We start from the raw sequence: 24264 nt of genomic DNA on the forward strand, positions 1-24264 counted from the left end.
CGTTGCTGTGCCATTCAATGTACCTAGAAATACATGCACATTTTGTTTGTTTTCATAAAACTAGTTTCCAATAAAATAAAAATTAGAATATTTGACAATTCCTTATTCTACAGTTTAAAGCATTTTTTTTTTACATAGCCAAAGTATTGATATTTGTTGAAGTTATTGTTGAAAATCAATGTGTTTTGAAATGTCACTGTAAAAACTCACCACTGAAGCAGACAAACTGCTGTTCCCGACTGCAGACATTGTCATTCCAGCTGCCAAGGTATGGACTGACACTCACAAACTCTCCACAGTATTCTTGACCATTCACATTGTTCGGCTCAATGATGAACCAATTTCTGTATGTGTCTTCTCCTTCTCCATAGAAGCTGCTGTCATTTAACGACCACATCCAGCTGTTTATCAGGTCGTCATGGAGACCGATCCAAGCCTTTCCTGTTCAAGTAAAGATATTCATACAACACGATTGAATTGAAACTTCCTGCCGTGCATTGCAGTACCTGTGTCATCCATGGTGCAGATGTTTAGAACTCACCTGCATAAATGGGGTTTAAAACTGCTTCAGCGTCAGCTGAGCTTTCAATGGTGGCCAGGTCCGTGAAGAGATCCCTGCACATGCGCTGAGCGTCGGTCCAGTTCACAGGTGTGTTCACAAAGTTGTAGTGAAATTGGCCAAAAACCACATTGGCAAATGCTCCTAAAGCAAACCATAAAAATATACAATATATCAATGAAAAGTGTGCACTTCTTGGTTTGTTTGTCATTCATTAGCATTTCCAAGGTGTTTTCCTTTCAGTCCCTTTTGTTAGAATTCTACATAGAATGCTGTACAAACCAGAGTGTGACAGTGTTTCCATGCAGTAATCTTAAACTTGATCTTCACTTTGGAATTGTTTCAGAAATCCCCAGTTTTTATTGTTTGATTGGAGCAGAAGTCTCTGCACTAAACACGCTGATGTTTTTGTCAATTCAAACTGTTCTTTGATGCTCATATGGGATATTTGAACACATTTTGCGGGTCTTTTACTTCAATGTGAAATTCTGCTTGTTATCTCATATTAGAAATTAGAAATAAAAGACATTTCAGTTTCAGGTTCTTTCATTGTCCATTCTGGACACTCTCACAGAAAAACCTCAACACCCTCAGATCTGCCACTGTTGATTTTTTTCAGTGAATTTAAAGAGACAAGAAAAGTAATTAAATGTCTGAGATTTTGTAAAAATGAAACAAAACTATTGTATGTAAACTTCATAAACACCTTAGAAGGATGGCAACAGACTTCTCCACCAACTACGTGATTAAAACACACCTTTACCAAGAGTTCATACACTGATTTTTTTCTTGACAAGCACACCTACAGCAGGTTCTCACTTATCTCTGTTCATCTGTTTTTTCTTATCTTTTACAGGAAAAATTCAATGTCGCCACGCTTCCAGATCATATCAGTACCTGAGCATTACAACTTCCTCATCTTTGGATCATTGTAATTATTTTCTCCGATTTTTCTGGTTTATGTCTCTCATCTGGAGAACTCTTCAATTGCTTTAATACTGGCTGTTCATAGACAAAATTTCTCTCATTAATTGACAATCGGCGTCAAATCATTGACTGGATTATTCAACCGTGGAGTTGTTTTACATTAATAACAATAAACTATCACATTAACTTTTCCAATCAGCCTAAAGAGTGTTTTTATTTTTTAGAAAACTGATCAACTTACAGTTTGTCTCAGTACAGTAGGTGGTTAAGAACCAGTTTAACCACAGTTAATAAGCTGTAAATTTATTGTAGCCCAGAGAGACTCAAACAGGTTGTGTTCTCTCATAATGCAAATCAAATAAATAACTTGAAGGTGACAAGTAAAAGATTGGAACACAGTGCTTGACTTTTTCCCTAAACTTGAATCGTCATATCTGATCAAACATAGGCCAATAATTTTCTCAAGTAATTCCCTTAAGTACACACTCAGCATGTAACTGTTTTTTAAAGTGCACCAACCTGTGAGAACAAAAACAAACAGCCCCCGCTCCATGAGGTGAACCTTAAAAAAGATGCAAAAATATTTTTAATGTATATAATTTCTCTTCACATTATTCATTTACATGTCACATCTTCTATGGAGCTTCAGGAAGAGTCTCAGTAAAAACATACCTTGAATATATGGTAAATATATTGAACTTACCATTGTCTATGTAGCCTTCGAACTCCTGGGGACACTGCAGTGGCTACAGGCTTGTTTGGCTCATATCAGTTCTCAGCAGATGTCAGTGTAAAAAAAAACACTTCAAAATCGGTTAAAAAATGCCTAGCTGGCAAACACTGTGAAGCAGGAATGAGGAAATAAAAAAAGACAATTTGACATGCAGGTCTTTTTTTCCCTCTGCAGTGTTCTGTGAGAATGGTATGCCAGTCATTTCTTTTTTTTCTCTTTCTACAAAACACAATGCCATGGAGCCCCTAAAGGGATATCAATTTGTATTTTTTTTTAAGGGAGTTTTACATGTTCCCTTAAAACTTTTATGCACTGACCTAAGCAACTTTTTACATTTGCGCGTAAAAGTTTTAGGGGAGCACGTAAAGTTGCTTACGTGCTCAAGTAAAATCTTTACGTAAAACTCACGTAAAACTTTGAACGCGGCTCTGGTCCGCACAGATCCCTCCCTGGACGTCTGCGCGCAGCCCAAATTTTGAGACCGTGTTGCGCGTACACCAGTCGTTCCGGTATACGCATGTGTCGGAGCGCCACAGCAACAAAACCATGACGGATGCTCACTTTGAAAAGTGACTCTGTAAAGCCATTAGGTTGTAGGTCCGTCTACAAAGACACTCAGGCTGATTATACAGCGGAATACAGGCGTACAGCCATATGAAAGACGGGATCCGCATTTGTGCATATTTGTATATATATTATAGCTCCTGTTTCATTTTAAGATTTATGTTGTATATAAAGTTAGTATATAAAGTTCTTCTCTTATTTTAGATTTCTATTATTATTGTGGTACTAAGATATAGTTTGGTACATGAAAATTGTTGCCCCCCATTTTATTTTTTATATCTAAGGTCACTTTTCTATTGATAAAACACTATCCATGTGTATTCTGCAACATAACGCAGTCTAGGTTTGGCCAGCAGGGGTCGCTCAGTACCTTGCGCATCAGGAGCTGATGGCACAGAAGAAGTCTGGAGTCAGTATGATGAGGCAGTGTTACAGATCACAGACAGTGTGCTCCCATTAATGAATATTTTCCTGTTTTGCAGTTCTTGCAAAAATGAACATGTTGCGCAGAGGATGAGTTGGCCCATCATTTCCAACTGTGTAACATATTTTGGCAAGCCAGCCAGGAGGTGGCGCTAGTGAGTCAACACCATCACCAACCACCTTCCTTCCCAAGAGACCAGCCTTCAATCAGAGCAACAATGGAAGCTATGTAGCCTCTGCATAGCTTCATCTCATAGCTGTCATCACAGCGGAGATCCTGGAAAGATAAACACCAATCTGCCGTTTATAATGACCAGACTGGAGATAATCAGTAATACACCGAACAAAATTAATGACAATTTATAGAAGTCTGAATAAAATGTTTGACGAAACGTCCATTGTCTGTATTTAACCTCCCTTCAGCTAATATTGTTGCGCTGTGGATCTTTAGGGGTGTTATGGCTACTTCTGCGTGCGGGTATAAAGCACTGAGCACAACAAAGGATTGTCTTTTAGGAACTTCTATGTACTTCAGTAGAAATAGAGGACATAACAGCTTTTTACAAAAAGCCTCCAGGGACTGGGCTGGGTTGTGGTCTCTGGCTCAGGCACAGAATGGCACGTCAGCCCATCCATGCAGCGAACCGTGAGCATTCAACAACCAACAACAGACTGAATTAGTAGTTACTAAGCGTAACTACAGTTCTACGAGTGTATGCTTAGCCCGCCTACGGGCTTCACTATTGGTATTCCCCTTGGCGCCAGCCAATCTACTGAGACCAAACTGAAACCTGCGCACCAATCCTGCCCGTGTGCTGGCACAGCACCACACCCCTCTCAGAGTGTATAAAACTGGGCTTTGCCACTTATCTTCCTTCTTCTGAATCAGCGAAGAAGAAAGCAGACAGCTGGGCCAGCAGGTAGGCGGGCAAGCATACACTCGTAGAGCTGGAGTTACGTTTAGTAACCACTAATTCTACTTTGTGATTTGCTTAGCCCGTCTACGGGCTTAGCTATTGGTATAAACCAAGGCGGAGGCTGTAGGGGATGAATGTACCCCCAGCTGGCATGCTTGACAGGATTGGTGCAGAAAAGTGGAAGTAAACAAACTGTACGCCAGAAATATAATTCAAATAATTTCCAGAGAAAATGGGGCAAGCAGCCTGACCGAGGCGTTGCCCAAAAGTGCATAAGCATCGCCAAGCGACACACACATGCCGACCGGGGCGAAGCCACAGCGGCAGGCAGGGCAAGCCCTGGCTCGCGATCCCCACGGGGTGTGGCAGCCCGGCCAAGAAGACCAGCACAGTTAGGCGACAGAACCCCTGTTCTCGCTGAGAACCGACATGGTCACAGTGTCTGTGCACATAGCCATCAGATATGAACGCACAAAGGTGGACAAGGACGCTCAGGAGGCAGCCTGGCAGATGTTACTCACCGTGACACCTCTGCACAGGGCCGCGGAAGCAGCCATACTCCGTGCGGAATGAGCACAAATCACCACCGGCGGCGGAAGATTCTGCACCTCATAAGCAGCTGCAATTGCGCCCCCCACCCAATGGGTGAGACGCTGGGAGGACAACGGGGCTCCACGCCCCCTGGCCCCGTATCGCACAAAAAGCTGGTCCATAGTGCGAAACCCAGCTGTGCGCTCAAAATAGAGACGCAGAGCCCTGACAGGGCAAAGCAACTGCAGCCGCGGGTCGTCACCGGACGAACCAGGCAGGGAGCAAAGCGTCCTGATCCGGATCACCCGTGACCGAAAGTCAGAGATGATCACCTTGGGATGAAAGGCCGGATTAGGCCAAAGGTGCATGAGACTCCCATCCGGGCTGAACACCATGCAGGATGGGTGGACCGACAGAGGGCAGAGATCCCCAACTCTCTTGGCGGATGCTAGCGCTAACAAGATGGTGGCCTTAAAGGAGAGAAAGCGGTCCGCTGCCTACTCCAAAGGCTCAAAGGGGGAAACCACCGCCAGGGGGTAGATCCAGTTCCACTAATCTCACCCTCTTAGCCTCCAAGCCAGGAGAGGGCGGGACCGAAGGGGGCCCCCTGCCTGCAGCAGCGCATCGGGCCCGTCGGGGATCGGCCATGGGTCTCCGACCACCAGCTGGACCAGGTCCGGGCACCACCGTGCACTCGGGTAGTCCAGAGCCACCACGATCACGTGGATGTTCTGCATCCTCACCCTGCACAGCACGGGGTCACGAGGCGGGCTGGAGGGAACGCGTACAGGAGGCCCGGAGGCCAGCTCCCGTGTGCGAAGGCGTCTACCCCGAGAAGAGGTGCGTCTGACGACCTGAGCGAGAACCAGAGAGGGTACTGTGCGTTCTCTGCACTGGCCAAAAGGTCTGCCACCCGAACTTGGACCACAGTTGGGCTGCGACCAACGGGGACAGGCCCCACTCGTCGTGGAGGGGCCTACCCTGGACATTCTGTTCCGCCGACGTTGAGGACCCCGGGCACGTGTCGTGCTCTGAGGGAGGCGAGGTGACGGTCCGCTCACAGGAGGATCTCCGCTGCTTTGCGGTGAAGAGGGGGAGACCGAGTCCCCCCCCCTGCCTGTTCAGGGACACAACCACTGTGGTGTTGTCCGTCCTGACGAGCACATGGCTGTCCTTCAGCCTGGCTTGGAAATGAAGCAGAACCTGCTGCACCGCCGTCATTTCCAGCACGTTGATGTGAGTAAGTGGGGAACCCCAGGTCCCGCCCACCGCGAGATGGCCCAGGGTTCCCCCCATCCTGCGAGAGACGCATCCGTGAACACCTCGACGTGAAGTGACACGCAGCCCAGGGGGACTCCCTGCATGAGGAGAGCAGGATCCATCCAGAAAAGGAGGTCCTGACGCGCCTGAAGCGGGATCGACCAGTCTGTGTCCATCCTGTTTCCCCAAGCAGCGGAGGTGTGAGAACCACCGCTGCAGTCTGCGCATGTGCAGAAGGCCCAACCAAACCACTGGGTGGGCCGTGGTCATCAAACCCAGGACGGTCCTGACCAAGCGGACCCTGACCAGAGGTGTGGTCGTCACAGACCTCAGGGCCGAGAGGAGGGAGGGCTAGCACTGGACAGCTCCTCTTTGAGCGTTCATGAGCCACGGGCAGGACCTCAGTCGCGCTCCGCTTAAGTGTGACGCACGGCGGGAAAGCCAGCCCAATGATGCGCTCCGTCTCCATGGCTGGGGACGGCGCGGCACATCCCGGCGGCTACGTCTGCGCCCCGCCCACCGGTCTCCACTTTACTACATAGCGGGAGACGGGAGGGAAGAAACTCTGCCGAGTCTGACATGCTTCAATCATGCAGACACGGGAAGAGGTAAGGATTGTTGCTCTTTCAGAGCCGGTCGGCCTTGATTGAAATGTTTAGCAACAGATGCAGGACAAGCGGACGGGTCGCTCCGAGGCTCAGGAGCATGGGACCATCTCGGCTGGTCGACGCCCCGGGTAGGCCGGCGGGCACACAATCTGTTCTGACCGGACGCCGGGGAACTCCAGGGGGCTGGTCTGCGCTGCTCCGCTGGACGCTGACGCTGCAGGGTCTCACGGCGGGGCTGCAGGTGCTGCGTGAGCTGTCAGGAGCCTTGTGCTGCAGCCTCCAAGCGCTCGATGATGGCCTGGATGTCTTGACTGAAGAGAGAAGAGGTGGACAGGGAGAGCCCCAAGACTCCTCGCTGATCCCGCTCAGAGAGTGATGAAAGACCAAGCCACAGGTGCCTCATGGCAAGCTGTGCATTGGCCATGACGCGGCCCCGTTGATGGCAGAGGCGCAGCACATGCGCATCAGGGCCTCGGCTGCAATCTCCTCCATGTCTTCGGGAAATAACTGGGACTTTTCGAGGCAGATGTTGTTGATGGAGCCCAGGAGAAACGTCATGTTGTTCGCTAGGGCAAACGATTGATTGTCGCTAGCGTATGCTCTGTCCAGGAAGCCCGCCATGCCGGGGGCCAGTCAGCTCGAGCGTGCTGCCGTGGCCTGGGTCAGTGCATTCCCTGGGGTCTGGTTGCTGCCCCGGAATCCAGGGCATTGGGGTGGGTGGTTGTGGTGGTGGAGGACAGGGGGGTGGGGTGGAATGGGTGGGGGTGGGGGGGGGGGGGGGGGGGGGGGGGGGGGGGGGTGGCGGACGGGAGGTGGGGTGGATGGGGGGGTAGATGGGGGGGGATGGCTGTGGGGGTTAGGGAAGGTGGGTGTGCGTGTACGTGCATGTGTATATGTGTGTGGGTGTGTATGTGTGAGTATGTATGTATGTTTTTGTATGAGTGGGTATGTATGTATGTGTATGTGAGTGTGTGGGTGTGTATCTGGAAATGTATGTATATGAGTGTGACTGTGTATGTGTAAGTGTGTATGTATGTGTGGGTATGTTTCTGTGAGCATGTATGTATGTGTGTGTGGGTGTGTATCTGTAAGTATGTATGTGTGTCTGTATGTGTGGGTGTATATGTATACACCAGTAAATGGGGCTGAGATTACTTTGATTGTAGTGTCTTCTAAAACTTCGACCTGTCTCCTAGATCCAATTCCAACTAAGCTTTTCAAAGATATTCTTCCAGTTATTTTAAATACGATCATAACTATAATAAATACGTCTCTAGAAATTGGCTATGTGCCACAGTCATTTAAATTCGCAGTAATCAAACCACTGCTGAAAAAACCTAATCTTGATCCTGATATTCTAGCCTACTACAGACCGATATCAAATCTGCCTTTTATTTCAAAAGTCCTGGAAAAAGTCGTGGTTAAACAGCTTTGCCACCACCTACAGGACAATAGTTTATTTGAGAAATTTCAGTCAGGATATAGAGCTTATCACAGCACTGAGACTGCGTTAGTTAGTCACTAATGACTTGCTATTCGCGGCTGACGCAGGTCTAGTCTCAATCCTGGTTCTCTTAGACCTCAGTGCAGCATTTGATACAATTGACCACAATATTCTCCTGCAGAGGTTAGAATGTGAGGTTGGCATCAGAGGAAAAGCCCTCTGCTGGTTCAAATCCTATTTATCTAATAGGTACCAATTTGTTCACTTTAACAGTCCTCACCGTGCTTCCAGGTCAGTTATGGGGTTCCTCAAGGGTCCGTGCTCGAGTCAATTTTATTTCTGTTATATATGCTTCCTTCAGGGAACATAATTAGAAGTCACGATATCAATTTTCATTGCTATGCAGATGACACACAATTGTATTTATCTATGAAACCTGATCAAACTAATCAAATAGACAGACTCAGTGACTGTATCAGAGAAATTAAAACCTGGATGACTACGAACTATCTCCGTCTTAATCCTGGCAAAACAGAGGTCATTATACTAGGCCCCCATAAACTGAGAGAGTGTCTATCTGAACAGATTATCACCTTAGATAACGTCAGTGTATCCTCCTCTACTGTCAGGAACCTCAGGATCTTATTTGATCAGGATATCTCCTTTAAAGCACATATCAACCTGGCTTGTAAAACAGCATATTTCCACTTGCGCAACATAGCTAAAATAAGAAACATTCTACCAAGAAGCGATGCAGAAAAACTCATCCATGCATTTGTTTCTACTAGACTGGACTACTGCAACTCCCTTCTTGCGGCCTGCCCAAAAAGTGCATTAAAAAACTTTCAGTTGGTTCAAAATGCGGCCGCCAGATTATTAACCGGAACTAGAAGACGTGAACACATTACTCTCGTTCTAAAATCTCTTCACTGGCTTCCTGTCGAGTTTAGAGTTAGATTTAAAATCCTTTTCCTGACTTACAAAATCCTAAATGGGATGGCTCCGACCTATCTCCAAGATGCTTTAACGCCTTATCAACCAATCAGAGCACTTCGCTCTCAAAATGCAGGGTTACTGGTGACTTCTAGAGTCTCTAAATGGACACTAGGTGGAAGAGCCTTCAGTTATCAGGCACCATTTTTATGGAACCAGCTTCCAAGTGGTGTCAAAGAGGCAGACACAGTCTCGACATTTAAGGTTAGGCTCAAGACATTTCTCTTCAATGCAGCCTATGATCAGGTCACATATGGCCTGGTCTGTTCACTACTATGGTTCGTCAGGGGGGGAAAAAAAAGGAAAAAAAAAAAAATATATATATGTATGTATATGTATGGTTCTGTCAGTTTTTGTGTTGGTTGTCGGCTCTGTTTTGGTGTTGTCTAGATTGGGGTTTGGGATTGTTCTTGGTTGCGTATGGTGCGTCGACAACACTGTTTTACATTGTGAATTTGTAAATAGGTTGTAGGAGATTCAGTCTCGTCCTGCTGCTAACATTAAAATCTGTTCGGATAGTAAAAGGCTACAATCATACAATATTGCACGCCCCAACTGCCGAACAGCACAAGGGAAAATAAAAAAAAAAAAGGAAGCCCGCCATGCGCCTGTCCATCTCTGAAGGCAGCATGGGCTTCCCGCCGGGCCAGGCGGAAGATTTTGGGAGGAGGCACAGTCTCACGGAGTCCTCAATAGCAGGCACGCCAGTGACTGGCGGCCAGCCGTCCACCCAGCAATATTCCCGGTAGCCTTTCACCGCCCCCTTGGCAGTGAGCGGCGTACTCCAATCCCGCTGCATGTTCGCTTGGAAAGATGGCACGGTGGGACAAAGCACCGCAGTGTGGGACCGAGTCTGTGACTGGGTTGCCAGCCCGAGTGTGAAATCACGCTGAACCGGCTCCGGAGGCTGCGGCGGCAGCGCAAGGCCGGTGCGCTCAGCAGCAGATGTGAAGAGCCCCGCGAGGTGTTCTACAGGCTTGCGGGGAGCACTCTGGCGGCTGGCCCGGGAGAAAGTGGAGAGGGAGTCTTGCTGGGATGATCTCCCCGACACCGAGATGATGCTGCTGCTGCTGCTCCCGGTCTCGGCCCAGTTGTACGGCGCGGGAGCAGGAACCTCTTCGGCGGTGCCGTCATTCCCGGAAGGCGGGAACGCGGCGTCCATGAAAGCCGTTCGCCACTGGGACTCTTCTAATGGCAGGGCGAGGCAGGCAGGACAGGAAGACCGCTGACGGAGATGCTGCCAGCCGAGGCAGACGAAGCAGCGCTCGTGGTGATTGTTCTCCTGGAGAACGGTGCCGCAGGAGCGGCAGGTGAAGGGCCCGACGCCCGATGGCGATCCATCGCGGTCCATCTTGATCCGCAGGTCTTGACTGCGAACGTCTTGCAGGCTTCTGAAGGCTCAAGAGCTGAGTCAGAAGAAGGAAAGCCCGGTTTTATACCCTCTGAGAGGGGCGTGGTGCTGTGCCAGCACACGGGCAGGATTGGTGCGCAAGTTTCAGTTTGGTCTCAGTAGACTGACTGGCGCCAAGAGGAATACCAATAGCGAAGCCCGTAGGTGGGCTAAGCATATCACGAAGTACAACAATCACGTCACAACCAGTTTACATTCATCTTACGTGCGCATTCACACAACATGCGGTGAACAATAACAAAGATGAACAATAATAAAACATAATAATACAGCACAAAACATTCACACAAAGACAGAAAGGGCTAATTTGTTAATTATTAATCTTCCCCACAATATGTTATTTCTAGGATACTGGCATCACATCACTGATTAAATAAATCATTTGCTAAATTTTAGAGTATATTTACATTTCAGTAGCATTTCGTCAGGTCCTGGCTCCTCCGTCCAGCCCCAGTGGAGCCTCTACTCCTCAGCAGTTGTAATTGTTTGGGCTGATGTTGCATTGACATTTCTTCTTATGATGGTAGTTGGTGATGTTGTCGTAGATGTTGAATTCACAGTAGCTATTGACACTACTGTTAGCTAATCAGAATTAGTTGTCAGGCAAATATCCTCAAATGACAATTGCTGTCCTTACCAGTTATCATCAAGTGTAGTGATATCTTCCATCGGACACCCATTTTTTTTTTCTCTGTTGAAATTATAGTTTTAAAAAGCATGTCATAGACATTAGATTTGTGTTCATGCTTAAATCGCTTAAATCCTGAGAGTATAGATTTTGTCAAAAATTCTCTTTCAAAAACAAAAAAATACAGTCATCAGCTGAAACTGTGACTTTTTATATTCATTAAATTCAATATAAACAAGGACTTACTGCCCTTTAGAAGATACAATTTAAACTATCCATTTATTCATGATGATTCAGAATTTTAACAAACCTGGACTTGGTTGAAAACCGATCCTCCCCAGAAATCAAACAATATGTAACCTGCACTGAATCGTTTTTATTTCTTAGCACAGCGTTTCACCCTCACTGTCACTCGCTGTTGCATTGAAACAACAGCGGGGGGGGGGGGGGGGGGAGACGTTTACTTCGTGATTGAACTTCATATTTGCAAACAGACAAAAACAAAAACAAAACAAACTTGTCTTCAGAGGTTCCGCTCAGTTCACAAGGAAGCCGAAGTTTTATGATAATCATAACCAACTGATCAGGCTGAAGCTGGAAACTCCAAAGCCAAAACATTACACAAGATTAACATTTTTATGTGGTCGTTGCTGTGTAAAAACTCCAGAAGAATCAATGTGTTCACAGGACTGCTTCTTATTTAATCACACTGAAGTAACAACAGTGGTTGACACTCGTGCTGCAAACCGACTATCAGCAGAGTTTGCATGTTTTCTCCCACAGCCCAAAGTCATGCATTTGAGGTTGCAGTCCAGTGAGACTACTGACGGTCATGAAGTCATTACCCCTGGTTAAATCTCCCCCTCACATGCAGTACACAGAAGCAACCAGCAGATGTCACTGTAATGACTCTATCGAGTGCTCGAGAATCACTTGTCTCAAACTTCACCATCTGCAAGCAAAAGTGCAAAAAAATCACAATCAAAGTAAAAATGGCAAATAAAATCACAAATCCAAGAATTATTCCTGTTTGTTTTAACTTGTGTGAACAATATAGAATGCATGACAAGAGGGCAGACCTGAGCAATACAATGAAAATGATTTAACAATGACAGAAAAGTGGGATTATCTTGATTAAAAATCATCTCTGTCACTGTTGCAGTTGCATAAAGTGGATATAGTGATGCTATGTATTTCATGCTATGTATATCATAATTTCACCTGTCATATAATTCCATTCAAAAGCAATTTCAAGAATATAAGAGTGAATTCCTCCATGCATCTCTTCCTAGTTGTTCCCATAACAGACTTGATCTTCACAGACAGTAACTGCGATGCAAATCTATATGTTTCAACAAGCTGAATTGAAAAAATAAAATACATGAAAGCAGAAAATAGGTCAATATTAAGGCTTGATGAACATTTTTAAATGTATGTTTAAACATAAATGATTGTTGAAAGTGAAAAATAAAGTTATAATACTGCAATGAGTCTCACTTCATCCATTAGCCTGAATTTCTGTTTGTGACAGTTCAGTGTCTGAACTCAATCTGACTTTCAATCCAACGACAAAATCTGTGGGTAGAAAAATAGAGAAGCTCACAAAATACAACCGGTTAAAACATGATGGATTGAACGTTATAGGTGTATGTCTTGTGGTACTGATGAAAATATCCTGTACAAGAAAAATGTCAAAGACAAAGAAATGTGTACTTAAGAGGCCCTTCTGTTGTAAGAATTGGAATCAAGGGTTATGGTTTATATGGAAAGAACAGAAAGTTAAAGTTTGTCTTGGAATTCTGAATGATCTCTATGTACATTTATCTGCAATATGACCTTATAGTCATATCTACAACATAACATCTGTTATGTAAAGACTTTTTTTTTTTTTGTACAAAAATAGTTTTTCTAAACATCGTCCTTTAAACTACTGATTCCACATGAATCAAGACATCTCACCAGTGACTACAGTGATGCTGACTCCACTGCTTCTGACGTTCTCAAACACGGAGAAGACAGTGAATGAGTATTCAGTTGCAGAATTGAGAGATGAGACTGTGTGAGTTACTGGTCCGTCTCCATCTGGGGCTCTGATGTTTGTCTCAGTACCATTAAACTGGAGGATGAAGGTGATGTTGCTGTTCACTTTGCTCCACTGCAGAGTGACACTGCTCTCATTTTTTCCTGATACTTCAAGGCTGGTTATACTTGGAGGAGCTGTGAAAAAAAATTACAACGAAAAAAATTCCTTGTCAATTATTGTATCTGATTCAGAGGAAATTGGAGGTTTGGAGAACATAAATTAGATTATTTGCCTAAATTAAAGCTCGTGTCCGGAGTTTCCGTTGGTTTTCAATGTATGTATCATTTTTTAACAGAGTTTAAATGTGTCATTCTGGTTCGATACTATAATATAATTTTGGCATAAAGCAATATGCAAATTTATTCATGAGCTCTGCCTTCCTCTCATAGACCTCCATGTTATCCAAAAAAGCGCTGCTCAGCCTTCAGCCAATAGATTTCGAGCTTCCACTTTGTCATGCTGTCAATCAATGTGTGAGCGCAGCCAGAGAGCACGCGCACTCACCCAGGCAGAGGTGAGTTAGATATGCAGCAGCCGCCCCCCTTTCCTGGGATATATCCATTATCTGCTGAACATCCACCGTAAACAGCTAAACATGTAGGATGCTGTAGGAGTCGGCGGCTCTCTTTTTGACCCCACAGGTAATGCACGTGCACAATTAAAGGGGCGTGGCTTGGTCGCTCACGAAAGCAGAAGGAGGGCGGAACCTAGAGACGTAGGATTAGAAAAACCTCTCTTTCTTTCAAAACTCCGAACACAAGCTTTAATATAGTTTGGGTGAGCAATCAATTCTCCTGAACAGACCACCTGAAAAACTTAAATTTCTCTTCTTGAACAGTAGCAGTTCACAGGGTTAAGATAGGCTTCTGCTTCTGGTCTTGTTTTTCTTCTTGAACCTTCTCAAACTTTCATCACTGTGAAGATGCATGAGCATGCAACCACAAGCAAATCATACATAAAACATGCCATCCCTGGGTCTTTTACCTATTAATCCACCTGTGAGTTAATTCACGAAGATAATATCTCACCAGTGACTGCAGTGATGCTGATTCCACTGCTTCTGATGTCCTCAAATACCGAGTAAAGAGTGAATCTGTATTCAGTTGCAGCAGTGAGAGATGAGACTGTGTAAGTTATTGGTGTGAATCCAGCTGTAATGGGCGTCTCGACACCATCAAACTGGAGGATGAAGCTGACGTCGTCGTTCACTTTGTTCCACTGCAGAGTGATACTGGTCTCATCTTGTCTTGTTGACCTGAAGTTTTCTACATCAGCTGGAGTTGAGAACAACAAAACAACTGTTTGTGGCCGGGTCCATTTTAAGACACGCGAAGACCTTATGTTTTACCTGCTGTGTAACAGACGAACGGCAGCTGGATGGAGCAGCTTTCATCTGACCACAGTCCCGACTCAAACGATGTGGCGACGCACTGCTCTTCACCAGAGTCGGGCTGGCCACTGTCCCAGTTTCGATACAGTGAGACACTCCCGTCAGACCATATTTCTTTATGGAGACCAATCCACACAATGTTTCCATCTGCTATACTTCTGACCATTTCATTTTCTTTCTGGTTTCGAATGCTGTGGAGGGAAGAGCAGCAGATGTAAAAAAATATTCAACTGACAGTCCACTGCATGTTTCTTGGTGGGAACATGATGGAATCGCCCTTAGACTATATGCATGCCAACCATGACACCCCACACACACTCTCGGTGCATGCACGAGTTACTTTCCTTTTTCTCTTGAAATTCACCTTTAGTCAGCTGGGATCGACTCCAGCTCTGTGTGACTGTGACAAGATGGATGAATGGATGGAATGGACAGATGAGTGAATTAATACTGTACCTGGCCAGATCTACATAATTCTCTCTGCAGAACCTCTGAGCTTCTGTCCAATTGCTTAATGTTTCAATCCTGACAAACGTTGCTGTGCCATTCAGTGTACCTAGAAATACATGCACATTTTGTTTGTTTTCATAAAACTAGTTTCCAATAAAATAAAATTTGGAATATTTGACAATTCCTTATTCTACAGATTAAACCATTTTTTAACATGACCAAAGTATTGACATTTCTGGAAAATCTTGTCAAAAAGGCAATTCCTTGAAAAATCTCACTATAAAAACTCACCTTTGAAGCAGACAAACTGCCGTTTCACACTGCAAGACCTGTCATTCCACCTGCCAAGGTATGGACTCCTCCAAAACTCTACACAGTGTTGTGTTCCATATAAATTATTTGGCTGACCAGTGTCCCAATTTCTGTACATGTCTTCTCCTTCTCCATAGAAGCTGCTGTCAATTAACGACCACGTCCAGCTGTTTATCAGGTCGTCATGGAGACCGATCCAAGCCTTTCCTGTTCAAGTGAAGATATTCATACAACACGATTGAATTGAAACTTCCCACCATGCATTGCAGTACCTGTGCCATCCATGGTGCAGATGTTAAGAACTCACCTGCATAAATGGGGTTTAAAACTGCGTCAGCGTCAGCTGAGCTTTCAATGGTGGCCAGGTCCGTGAAGAGATCCTTGCACATGCGCTGAGCGTCAGTCCAGGTCAAAGGTGTGTTCACAAAGTTGTAGTGAAATTGGCCAAAAACCACATTGGCAAATGGTCCTAAAGCAAACCATAAAAATAAACAGCATATCAATGAAAAGTGTGCACTTCTTGGTTTGTTTGTCATCTATCAGCATTTCCCAGGTGGTTTTCTTCCAGTCCTTTTTGGTTGGAACATGGAACTCTGTTCACACCAGTGTGACAGTCTTTCCATGCTGTTATCTTAAACTTGATCTTCACTTAGGAATTGTTTCAAAAAGCCTCAGTTTTTATTTTTTGATCTGATCAGTAGTTTATGCAATAAACACGCTGATGTTTTTGTCAGTTCAAACTCTGTTCCTTGATGCTCATATAGGATATGTAAACACATTTTGAGGGTCTTTTACTTCAATGTGAAATTCTGTTTGTTATCCCATATTATAACTCAGAAATAGAAGACATTTTAGTTTCAGGTTCTTTCTTCATGCATTCTGGACACTCTCTCAGAAAAACCTCAACACCCTCAGATCTGCCACTGTTGATATTTTCCAGTGAATTTAAAGAGACAAGAAAAGTAATTAAATGTCAGAGGTTTCATGACAATGAAACAAAACTACTGTATTTGTGTAAAGTTCATAAACACGAGAAGGATGGCAACAGACTTCTCCACCAACTACGTGATTAAAACACACCTTTACCAAGAGTTCATACAGTGATTTTTTTTCTTGGTAAGCACACCTACAGCAGGTTCTCACTTATCTCTGTTCATCTGTGTTTTAATATTTTTGACTGGAAAAATTCCATGTCGCCACGCTTCCAGATCAGATCAGTCCCTGAGCATTACAACTTCCTTATCTTTGGATCATTGTAATTATTTTCTCCTATTTTTCTGGACTATGTTTCTCATCTGGAGAACTCTTCAATTGCTTTTATATTTGCTGTTCATAGACAAAATTTCTCTCATTAATTAACAATCAGTGTCAAATCACTGGATTATTCAACCCTGGAGTTGTTTTACATTAAGAACAATAAACTATCACATTAACTTTTTCAATCAACCTAATGCATGTTTTTATTTTTTAGAAAACGGATCAACTTACAGTTTGTCTCAGTACAGTAGGTGGTTAAGAACCAGTTTAACCACAGTTAATAAGCTGTAAATTCATTGTAGTCCAGAGAGACTCAAACAGATTGTGTTCTCTCATAATGCAAATCAAATAAATAACTTATAGGTGACAAGTAATCATGAAAGACTGGAACACAGCCCTCGACCTTTTCCCTAAACCTGAATGTACGTACGTACGCTCAAACATGGCAATCATTTTCTTAAGTAATTTTTTTTTAAGTACACACTCAGCACATAACTGTTCTTTAAAGTGCACCAACCTGTGAGAACAAAAACAAACAGCCACCACTCCATGAGGTAAACCTTTAAAAAGAAGCAACAATTATTTCATTTTAATGTATAATTTCTATCCACATTATTCATTTACATGTCACGTCCTATATGGAGCTTCAGGAAGAGTCTCAGTAAAAACAGATACCTTGAATATATGGTAAATATATTGGACTTACCATAGTCTCTGTAGCCTTCGAACTCCTGGGAACACTGCAGTGGCTACAGGCTTGTTTGGCTTATGTCAGTTTTCAGCAGATGTGAGTGTAAATAAAGCACCTAAAAATAGGTTTGAAAACATGCCAAGCTGGCGAAGACTGTGGCGCAGGAATGAGGAAGTAACTGAAAAGACAATATGACATGTGGGTCCTTTTTTCCTCTACAGTGTTCTGAGTGAATGGTATGCCAGCCTCGTCGTTTTTTTTTTTTTTCTCTTCCTACAAAACACAAAGTTATGGAGCCCCTAAAGGGACATCATTTTTTTTTTTTTTTTTTCCAGGGAGTTTTACGTGGTCACGTAAAACTTTAACGCTCCCGTGCGCATGCCGCCCAAATTTTGGGACAGTGTCGCGCGTACGCTGGTCAGTCACACTGGTATATGCACGGTGTAGTAATCCGTCCTTCATGACTAGTTTTCATGGATTGCATTTCAGGATTTGATTTGACATCTTCAGGCCATTTACCAGAGTTCATAGCCTGCTTGGCAATCTTTATTACCATGTCTTGACGTTGTGCTGTGATTAACTCCTGTTGGGGCATTTGGCTTAAGGTGTTCAGCTGCGTGCATGTGGGGTAGGCATATACTTCAGGGATGCACTCAGGACGGGCTACAAGTTGCTGAACACACTTGGGTGAGTCGGTAGGAGAGTCAAGAGTACCAACACGCTGGCAAATGGACTTAACACCAGAGCTCGAGATACTTTGCCACTCTGCCTCGTCTCTTGGTTCCATCCTGGACAACAGTTCTGCATCAACATTGCTCCGACCAGGTCGGGAAATGATGTCAAATTCATACAATGACAGGTCCGACAGCCACCGAAGCCCTATTGCATTAAGTTTGGCAGTGGTGAGGACATACCTAAGTGAATTATTGTCAGTGCGGACAGTTTAGCACTGACAGTAAAATGAGTTCCATACCAATAGTCATGGAACTTCTCAACTACAGCCCATTTTAAGGACAGGAACTCCAATTGATGGATGGGGTAGTTCCTTTCAGACGGACTTGGCTTGCGACTGGCAAATGCCACGGGTCTCAGTCTTTCTGGGTACTCTTGATAAAGGATAGCCCCAAGTCCACTTAAGCTGGCATCCACATGCAAGATGTATGGCTTGTTTGGATCAGCGAAAACTAACACAGGGGAATTAGTGAGACAATGTTTGATCTGGGTGAAAGCTTCGGTTCGTTCTGCTGAGCGCGAGGGAAGGGGAGGTGGAGAGATGACACTGGCAGGATCAAGCCTCCAATCTGAGAATACTGGTTCTCTGGACTGAAAGTATCAAAACTTCATTGCTGTTCCAAACCATAGAGTTTAAGATCCATACTTGTGTTTTGGATCTTCTTCTTTTTTGTTTTTTAAGCAGTATTTGCACCACCACAGCACACTCACTCACTGAAGCAGTGTTTCAGTAGTGGTTCATCAGGTCCTGTCTCCTCCGTCCAGCCCCCAGTTGAGCCTCTGCTGGTTCCCTCCTGTGGTCCTCTCGTGGTGCCGGCACATCAAAAGTAACTCAATCAAATCAAATCGGCCAATTCAATATTTTGTAAAACTGCACAGGCCAAAATAAAGTCACTCACCTTTTCGGGGCTAAACAGCAGCGTTTCCCCCACTGGGTCTGAGCGTCAGAGGCTGCAGCAGGGTGTGCGCCTTTGCACACTTTTAAAACTGCGCTCCTCTCCGTGGCAGGATGAACCAGCAGAGTTACTGAAAGTTGAAAATCCTTCATTAATCCCACAAGGGGAAATTTTATTAGATATTCTTTCATGGCATTATCTTAGTTTTTATTCTTTTACTTTTTAATCTGTACTTAATTTTTGCTTGCTTGTGCGTTATGACATGTTTAAGGTTTTCTTTATAATTATTTTCATGCTCCGCCAGGTTTTTCTGTGCTGCACTCTAGAACTCTATAAAGAACTCTGTACAGACCAGTGTGTGCGTAGATGTCCGCAGAGGGATCTGCATGGACAGGAGCGTTAAAACTTTTACGTGCTCACGTAACCAACTTTACGCACGCACGTAAAAGTTTTAAAGGCATGCGTAAAGTTTAAGGATAGACCAATTATCGGCCTGGCCGATAATATTGGCCGATATTGAACATTTTTCTAATAATCGGTATTGGCCTTTTTTTCCACCAATAGCCGATAAAATAAATGTATTTAAAAACGTGCTCTTTGGATCATATATACAGCCGTCTCTCTCTCTCTCTGCCTGGAGTCACTACTCTGGGCTGTGTAATAGTGTCCCACCCACAGCTAAATTTTGACGCCAAAATGTTCATTTTTACTGCAAATGAATATCGGTTCGACATATCGGTTATCGGTTTCCATAAGTACCAATAATTGGCATCGGCATCGGCCCTAAAAAAGCCATATCGGTCGATCCTTAGTAAAGTTAAAAAAAAAACAACACATTGATGTCCCTTTAGTGCAGGGGTAGGCAATTAGATTTGGCGGCGGGCCACTTTTTTTGGGGGCACTTCAATCGCGGGCCAAGGGGTCTCCGGCTCGCGCGCGTCCATCCGCGGACTGGACGTATTTAACGCGACTGCATTTGCGCAACAAGTAACACCGCGCCGCGCTACATGCAAAACTTGTCGCTGGTGTGTGAATTCATTCGCGGGACGCGTCACGCTGGTACAAATATGCAACACAGAACATCCTGCTGAAACATCACAGCTCCTCCTCGCCGTCTCCTGCACAGCAGCAGTGGTCAGGATTCTTCGGATGTTTGTCCCACAGTCCTGTGTGCACCCGGCTGTCTGTGTGTGTGTGTGTGTGTGTGTGTGTGTGTGTGTGTGTGTGTGTGTGTGTGCGCATACTGATCGATGGTGCGGGTTTTGTTCTTTTTTGTTTTTATTACTGTTTCTACTGTTCAGCACTTTTATGAAAACGAGTAGTACTTTTACAAATAGAGATTGAGATGCTCCGCCTGCCACCGTCGCTGCTCTGTATCTGGCATGAGGAAGTCCGCTCCGGTTGCAGCGAGGCGCCGGCATCGCTTCTGGCTGCATGCTGCCCTCCGGAGGCGGTCTGAGCTCGGTGAGTTCCACCGTCTTCTGCAGGAGCTGCGCCTGGACAGCCGGTTCCAGCGCTGCTTCAGGCTGACGCCCGGTTTCCACCAGAAGCGGTGAACAAGTGAGATCGCGCACTCCGCTCGCCTTGGCATCATGCCAACTGTTCTGCGTGGTCGGAGCTCTGCTGCCCTCCGTCAGCATGTCTGTGAAGACCTCCACGCTGATAGGCTGTCCTGGCGTAAATTCGTTTGAAAGGTTCAATTATTTCAACTCGAGCGACAAGCAATGGAGCGGCGGGCGGCAGCGAGTGGCAATGCAAGTCGACGGGCCCGCGGATTTTTCCCTGGAAACGCTCGCCGCTGGCCGCTCACCGCGTCATCGCTCGCCGTCCGCCGCTCAAGGTTGAGCGACAATCGCGTCATTACATTGACTTTGTGAAACACACACTCAAACTTACTAGAGAATAAATACACACAGTGAGCTCAGTGCAGCGCACTCACTTGCGCTCTCTGTTCACCAGACGAGGTGCCACTCCTCTTTATTTTTCAGTGACGAACCGGCAACCACAACTAAACAACACATCCCTCGAAGATTGTCTATTGCAACACAATGACAGATATCCAGGGGTTAAAGTAAAAAAAAATGATTTGACTGAAAATTTTCGAACATTTTTTTTTAAGTGAAACTTTGGGCTTTCTTCTCAATTTAGATTTCAACAATGTCCTTTATAACAAACAGCATCCATCTTATGGTACAGCCAAATCCACACCACGGTTACATTTCTCTTAAGAGTCATAAATTTGTATTAATTGAATCTTTTGTTTTGACTGATTTGCTCTCTTTTTTTAAAACAGGGGTTTAAGAGCATCTCTTTATAAAGATAAAACTGTCCAGAAAGGATTATTGAATTGCTCTGATATTTATACCCTCAAATGGAGGCTGAATGGACTCAAATATTTGTGACAACCTCTATATGTCAGTGGCTGCATACTGGTTGACTCTGTAGGATACATCTGTACTTAAATTCCTCCTCATCTCTCTCTAAGGCACACACAACGGCTAGTGGATGCCCCGTGCACGCCACTCATGTGGGTTAAGTAGCACAGATTTTTGTCATAGTTTAACACACAACCACATCTATGCACACACTGATAACTGACAATCTGTGAAGTTTTTCACATTTTGTAAATAAAAAGTGTTTAGCCCTGCAACCTCGCCTCTTCGCCGGTCTTTGTTGCAGACTTGGAGCTCCTGGTTGTAAAACACACAGCTTCACTGCAAGGTAAGGCTGGGCTCTGTGCAGGTAGGTAAAACAGTCTCTCTGGTCTCTTCAATGCTTTAAGAGCAGAAGAAACCAGTATTAATGAAATCATAGATATGAATCAATATAATTAGACTGGGAAATATTAAAAAAGACTGTCTTGAGTTTGAAACTGTTTAATACAAAAATAAAATCTTTATTGACAATGATATTCTGCAATAAAATCATTCAGGAACTGACAAGAATTTGTAGTGAAAATAAAACTGCATGAAACTGAAGAGGAGAAAAGACAAAAGAAAGTGTAAAGCCGGCCTCCACACAGTCTCCAGAATGAGGAGGAGACTTTGACAGGGTTTCCTCATCCTTGATCCCACCAGCATCTTTGTCCACCTGCCACAGTAAAAACAAAAACGGAAATTATAAAAGAAAACACCACTGAACAAGCCCTAAAATAGTATATTAATATAATATATAATCAGGAAGCAGTCTTGGGTGTTTTACTTGTCATCTATAGGATAACGCCTGTTAAAGCTGTAACAAAGCAGAACCTTCTTGCAGTCAGCATCAAACAAAACATTTTTTTCCAATTCAGGAAGACCTTAAATTTCACTGTGGTTCACTTCAAGTCCCAATTTCTCATTTACTGTGTCATAATTCATTCATTTTAACTTAATTTTGTAAAGAAAAAAAACACAATCAAAGAGTCTGTCGTTTTTGTTTCACTGTGAATTCAGACAAAACATGAGTGAATTTATTTTATTTTATTTGGATGTTTCAGACTTCCAAATACATCTAAAGTTTCTCAAGCAGGTTTCAGTCACCTTGCTCTTGTAAGTTAACATTGCCTGTGACTGATGATTCTGTCAACATAGAATAATTTAAACAGTGACTTCTATATCTTTTTCTGTAATGAGCATGAGGCTATGGCTGTACAGCTACAGTATATGTATGTAATTGCAAGTAATAGCAGTGTGTATCAGTTACCTGTTCTTCTGCCATTGTTCCCACGAAGAAATGACTTCCAGCAGGTTGGTGAACACAGGGTGAAAAGTTTGCCACGCTCCGTCCTCTACAGGCATCGCTGTAGCTGTTCTAAAAATAGAATCGCCGTCGATGCCATCGCTGCAGCTGTGCAATATTTCTCCAACTCGTATCTTAAAGCACTGAAGCCCACTGGCTGAGGGCGCAGTAACATTCTCCGACCTGAGCATTACCTAGGCAAGCCCTCTGAGTCCCCTGACATGATGGAGTCCGAGTTTTAACTTGAGCGGGCCTGAAAACGGACAGCCTCCATGCATTGGTTCACAGACCCCGAGGACACGCTCTGACTCCCGCGGTGTCCTCCCCCGGCTGGAGCTAGCTAGCCTGAATAAGTAGCTCCTGATGTCTTGTGTGCTTTTAACGCTGCATTGTTCTTGTAGATTGTGTAAATCAGGTCATGTCTTCAAAACCGCAATGATGAATGTATTCCTTACAGCGGAGAAACTCTTCTTCGGCTGTTAATTCAAGGCAATGTGAATATGTACATGTACTTCCCGCATCACCTACAAAATAAATGTCCCCATGTACTCCTGCTATCAGGATACATTTATTGTGACGAGGTGCGACAACAACAAAGCCTGTAACCTTGTGCATATGACATTTTAGACCAAATGAATGAAACAACTTCATTGACAAAGCACGCAAGCCAGAAAAAGAGGCACCCAGTCAATATGCGCTTATGATACGTTTTTTTTTTTCTTAATTTTTTCAACTGACGGAATTCCGTCGTGGCAACGGAACTCTTTAAGCCCTGGATATCGCACTCTCACAGGGGTGCGTGCGTCCGCTCGACGGCCCGGGGTAATGCGTGCGTTAATGCGTTTGTGCGCGCGCGTGTTGGGATCCTCTCGCGGGCCAGATTGGACGGTTCGGCGGGCCACATTTGGCCCGCGGGCCGCTAATTGCCGACCCCTGCTTTAGTGGATCCGTAAAGCAGCACAGAAATCAAAGTTCAACTGAAAATGAACATTATATTCTTCTCTTTGACTGGGGCTGTAATGAAGTAACTTTTTTTTGCTTTTGGATTTAAACAGTATCTATTTTGATTTCTCGTTACATTCTTTCAAAAAAACATTTCCTGATCATGAAACATGATCTGGGGAATGAAGAAGCTTTGTTCTGTTTGACCTGATGTTTTGATAACCACTTAACTGCTATTTCAGTCCAGCTTTAAAAGGAAGCAATCACCATTCGATGTCACACGGGTTTTCCCATCACCACTGAATAAACACAATATTACACAATGTAGTTAAAATGTTTAATCATCTGATGCTTTCTATTTGTGATTATTGTCAGAACATTTTGTCAACAAACAAATAAAAAAATAGAATATTTTCTCAACGTGTTCACAGAACTGCTTCTTATTAAATCACACTGAATTTTCACTGGGACTGAGTCAACATATTAACAGACTAGCAGTGGGGCCACTGCCTGCCGATACCTTCCTCATTTGTATGGAAACACTGAATTGAGACTCAAACTTGAGGGAGATCATTTCAACATAATTTCGTTTTTAAACTTCAGTAAAACTGCTCCATCTGGACTTGCCATTTGAGCTCATTGATTTGGTTTGAAAGATCCAGAAGAAACAATGGATATGATACAGCAGCACATTCAGAAGTTATTTAGAAGGGAAATATTTTGGACTTTGCAGGTGATTACACTTAATTACACTTAATTGCACTTAATTTGTTCCTCCTTTTCATTTAAAAAA

The 24264-nt window shown here is 44.3% G+C and overlaps 1 protein-coding gene across 1 annotated transcript in view; it reads right to left on the reverse strand.

Annotated features, from left to right (window-relative positions):
* Positions 1 to 17249, reverse strand: part of LOC115386089 (fibronectin-like) — a 37674-nt gene extending 20425 nt beyond the window's left edge. The window contains exons 1-7 of the mRNA XM_030088285.1: positions 17197 to 17249; positions 17008 to 17050; positions 15541 to 15702; positions 15213 to 15440; positions 14928 to 15027; positions 14430 to 14662; positions 14110 to 14355 (exon numbers count right to left, since the gene is read on the reverse strand). Coding sequence (XP_029944145.1) covers positions 14110 to 14355; positions 14430 to 14662; positions 14928 to 15027; positions 15213 to 15440; positions 15541 to 15702; positions 17008 to 17050; positions 17197 to 17199 — 1015 coding nt within the window. The 5' untranslated portion in view covers positions 17200 to 17249. The remainder of the gene's footprint in view (positions 1 to 14109; positions 14356 to 14429; positions 14663 to 14927; positions 15028 to 15212; positions 15441 to 15540; positions 15703 to 17007; positions 17051 to 17196) is intronic.
* Positions 17250 to 24264: the final 7015 nt, after the last annotated feature.

This window comes from Salarias fasciatus, chromosome 3 (genome assembly GCF_902148845.1).
Source record: "Salarias fasciatus chromosome 3, fSalaFa1.1, whole genome shotgun sequence".
Classification (NCBI taxonomy): domain Eukaryota; kingdom Metazoa; phylum Chordata; class Actinopteri; order Blenniiformes; family Blenniidae; genus Salarias; species Salarias fasciatus.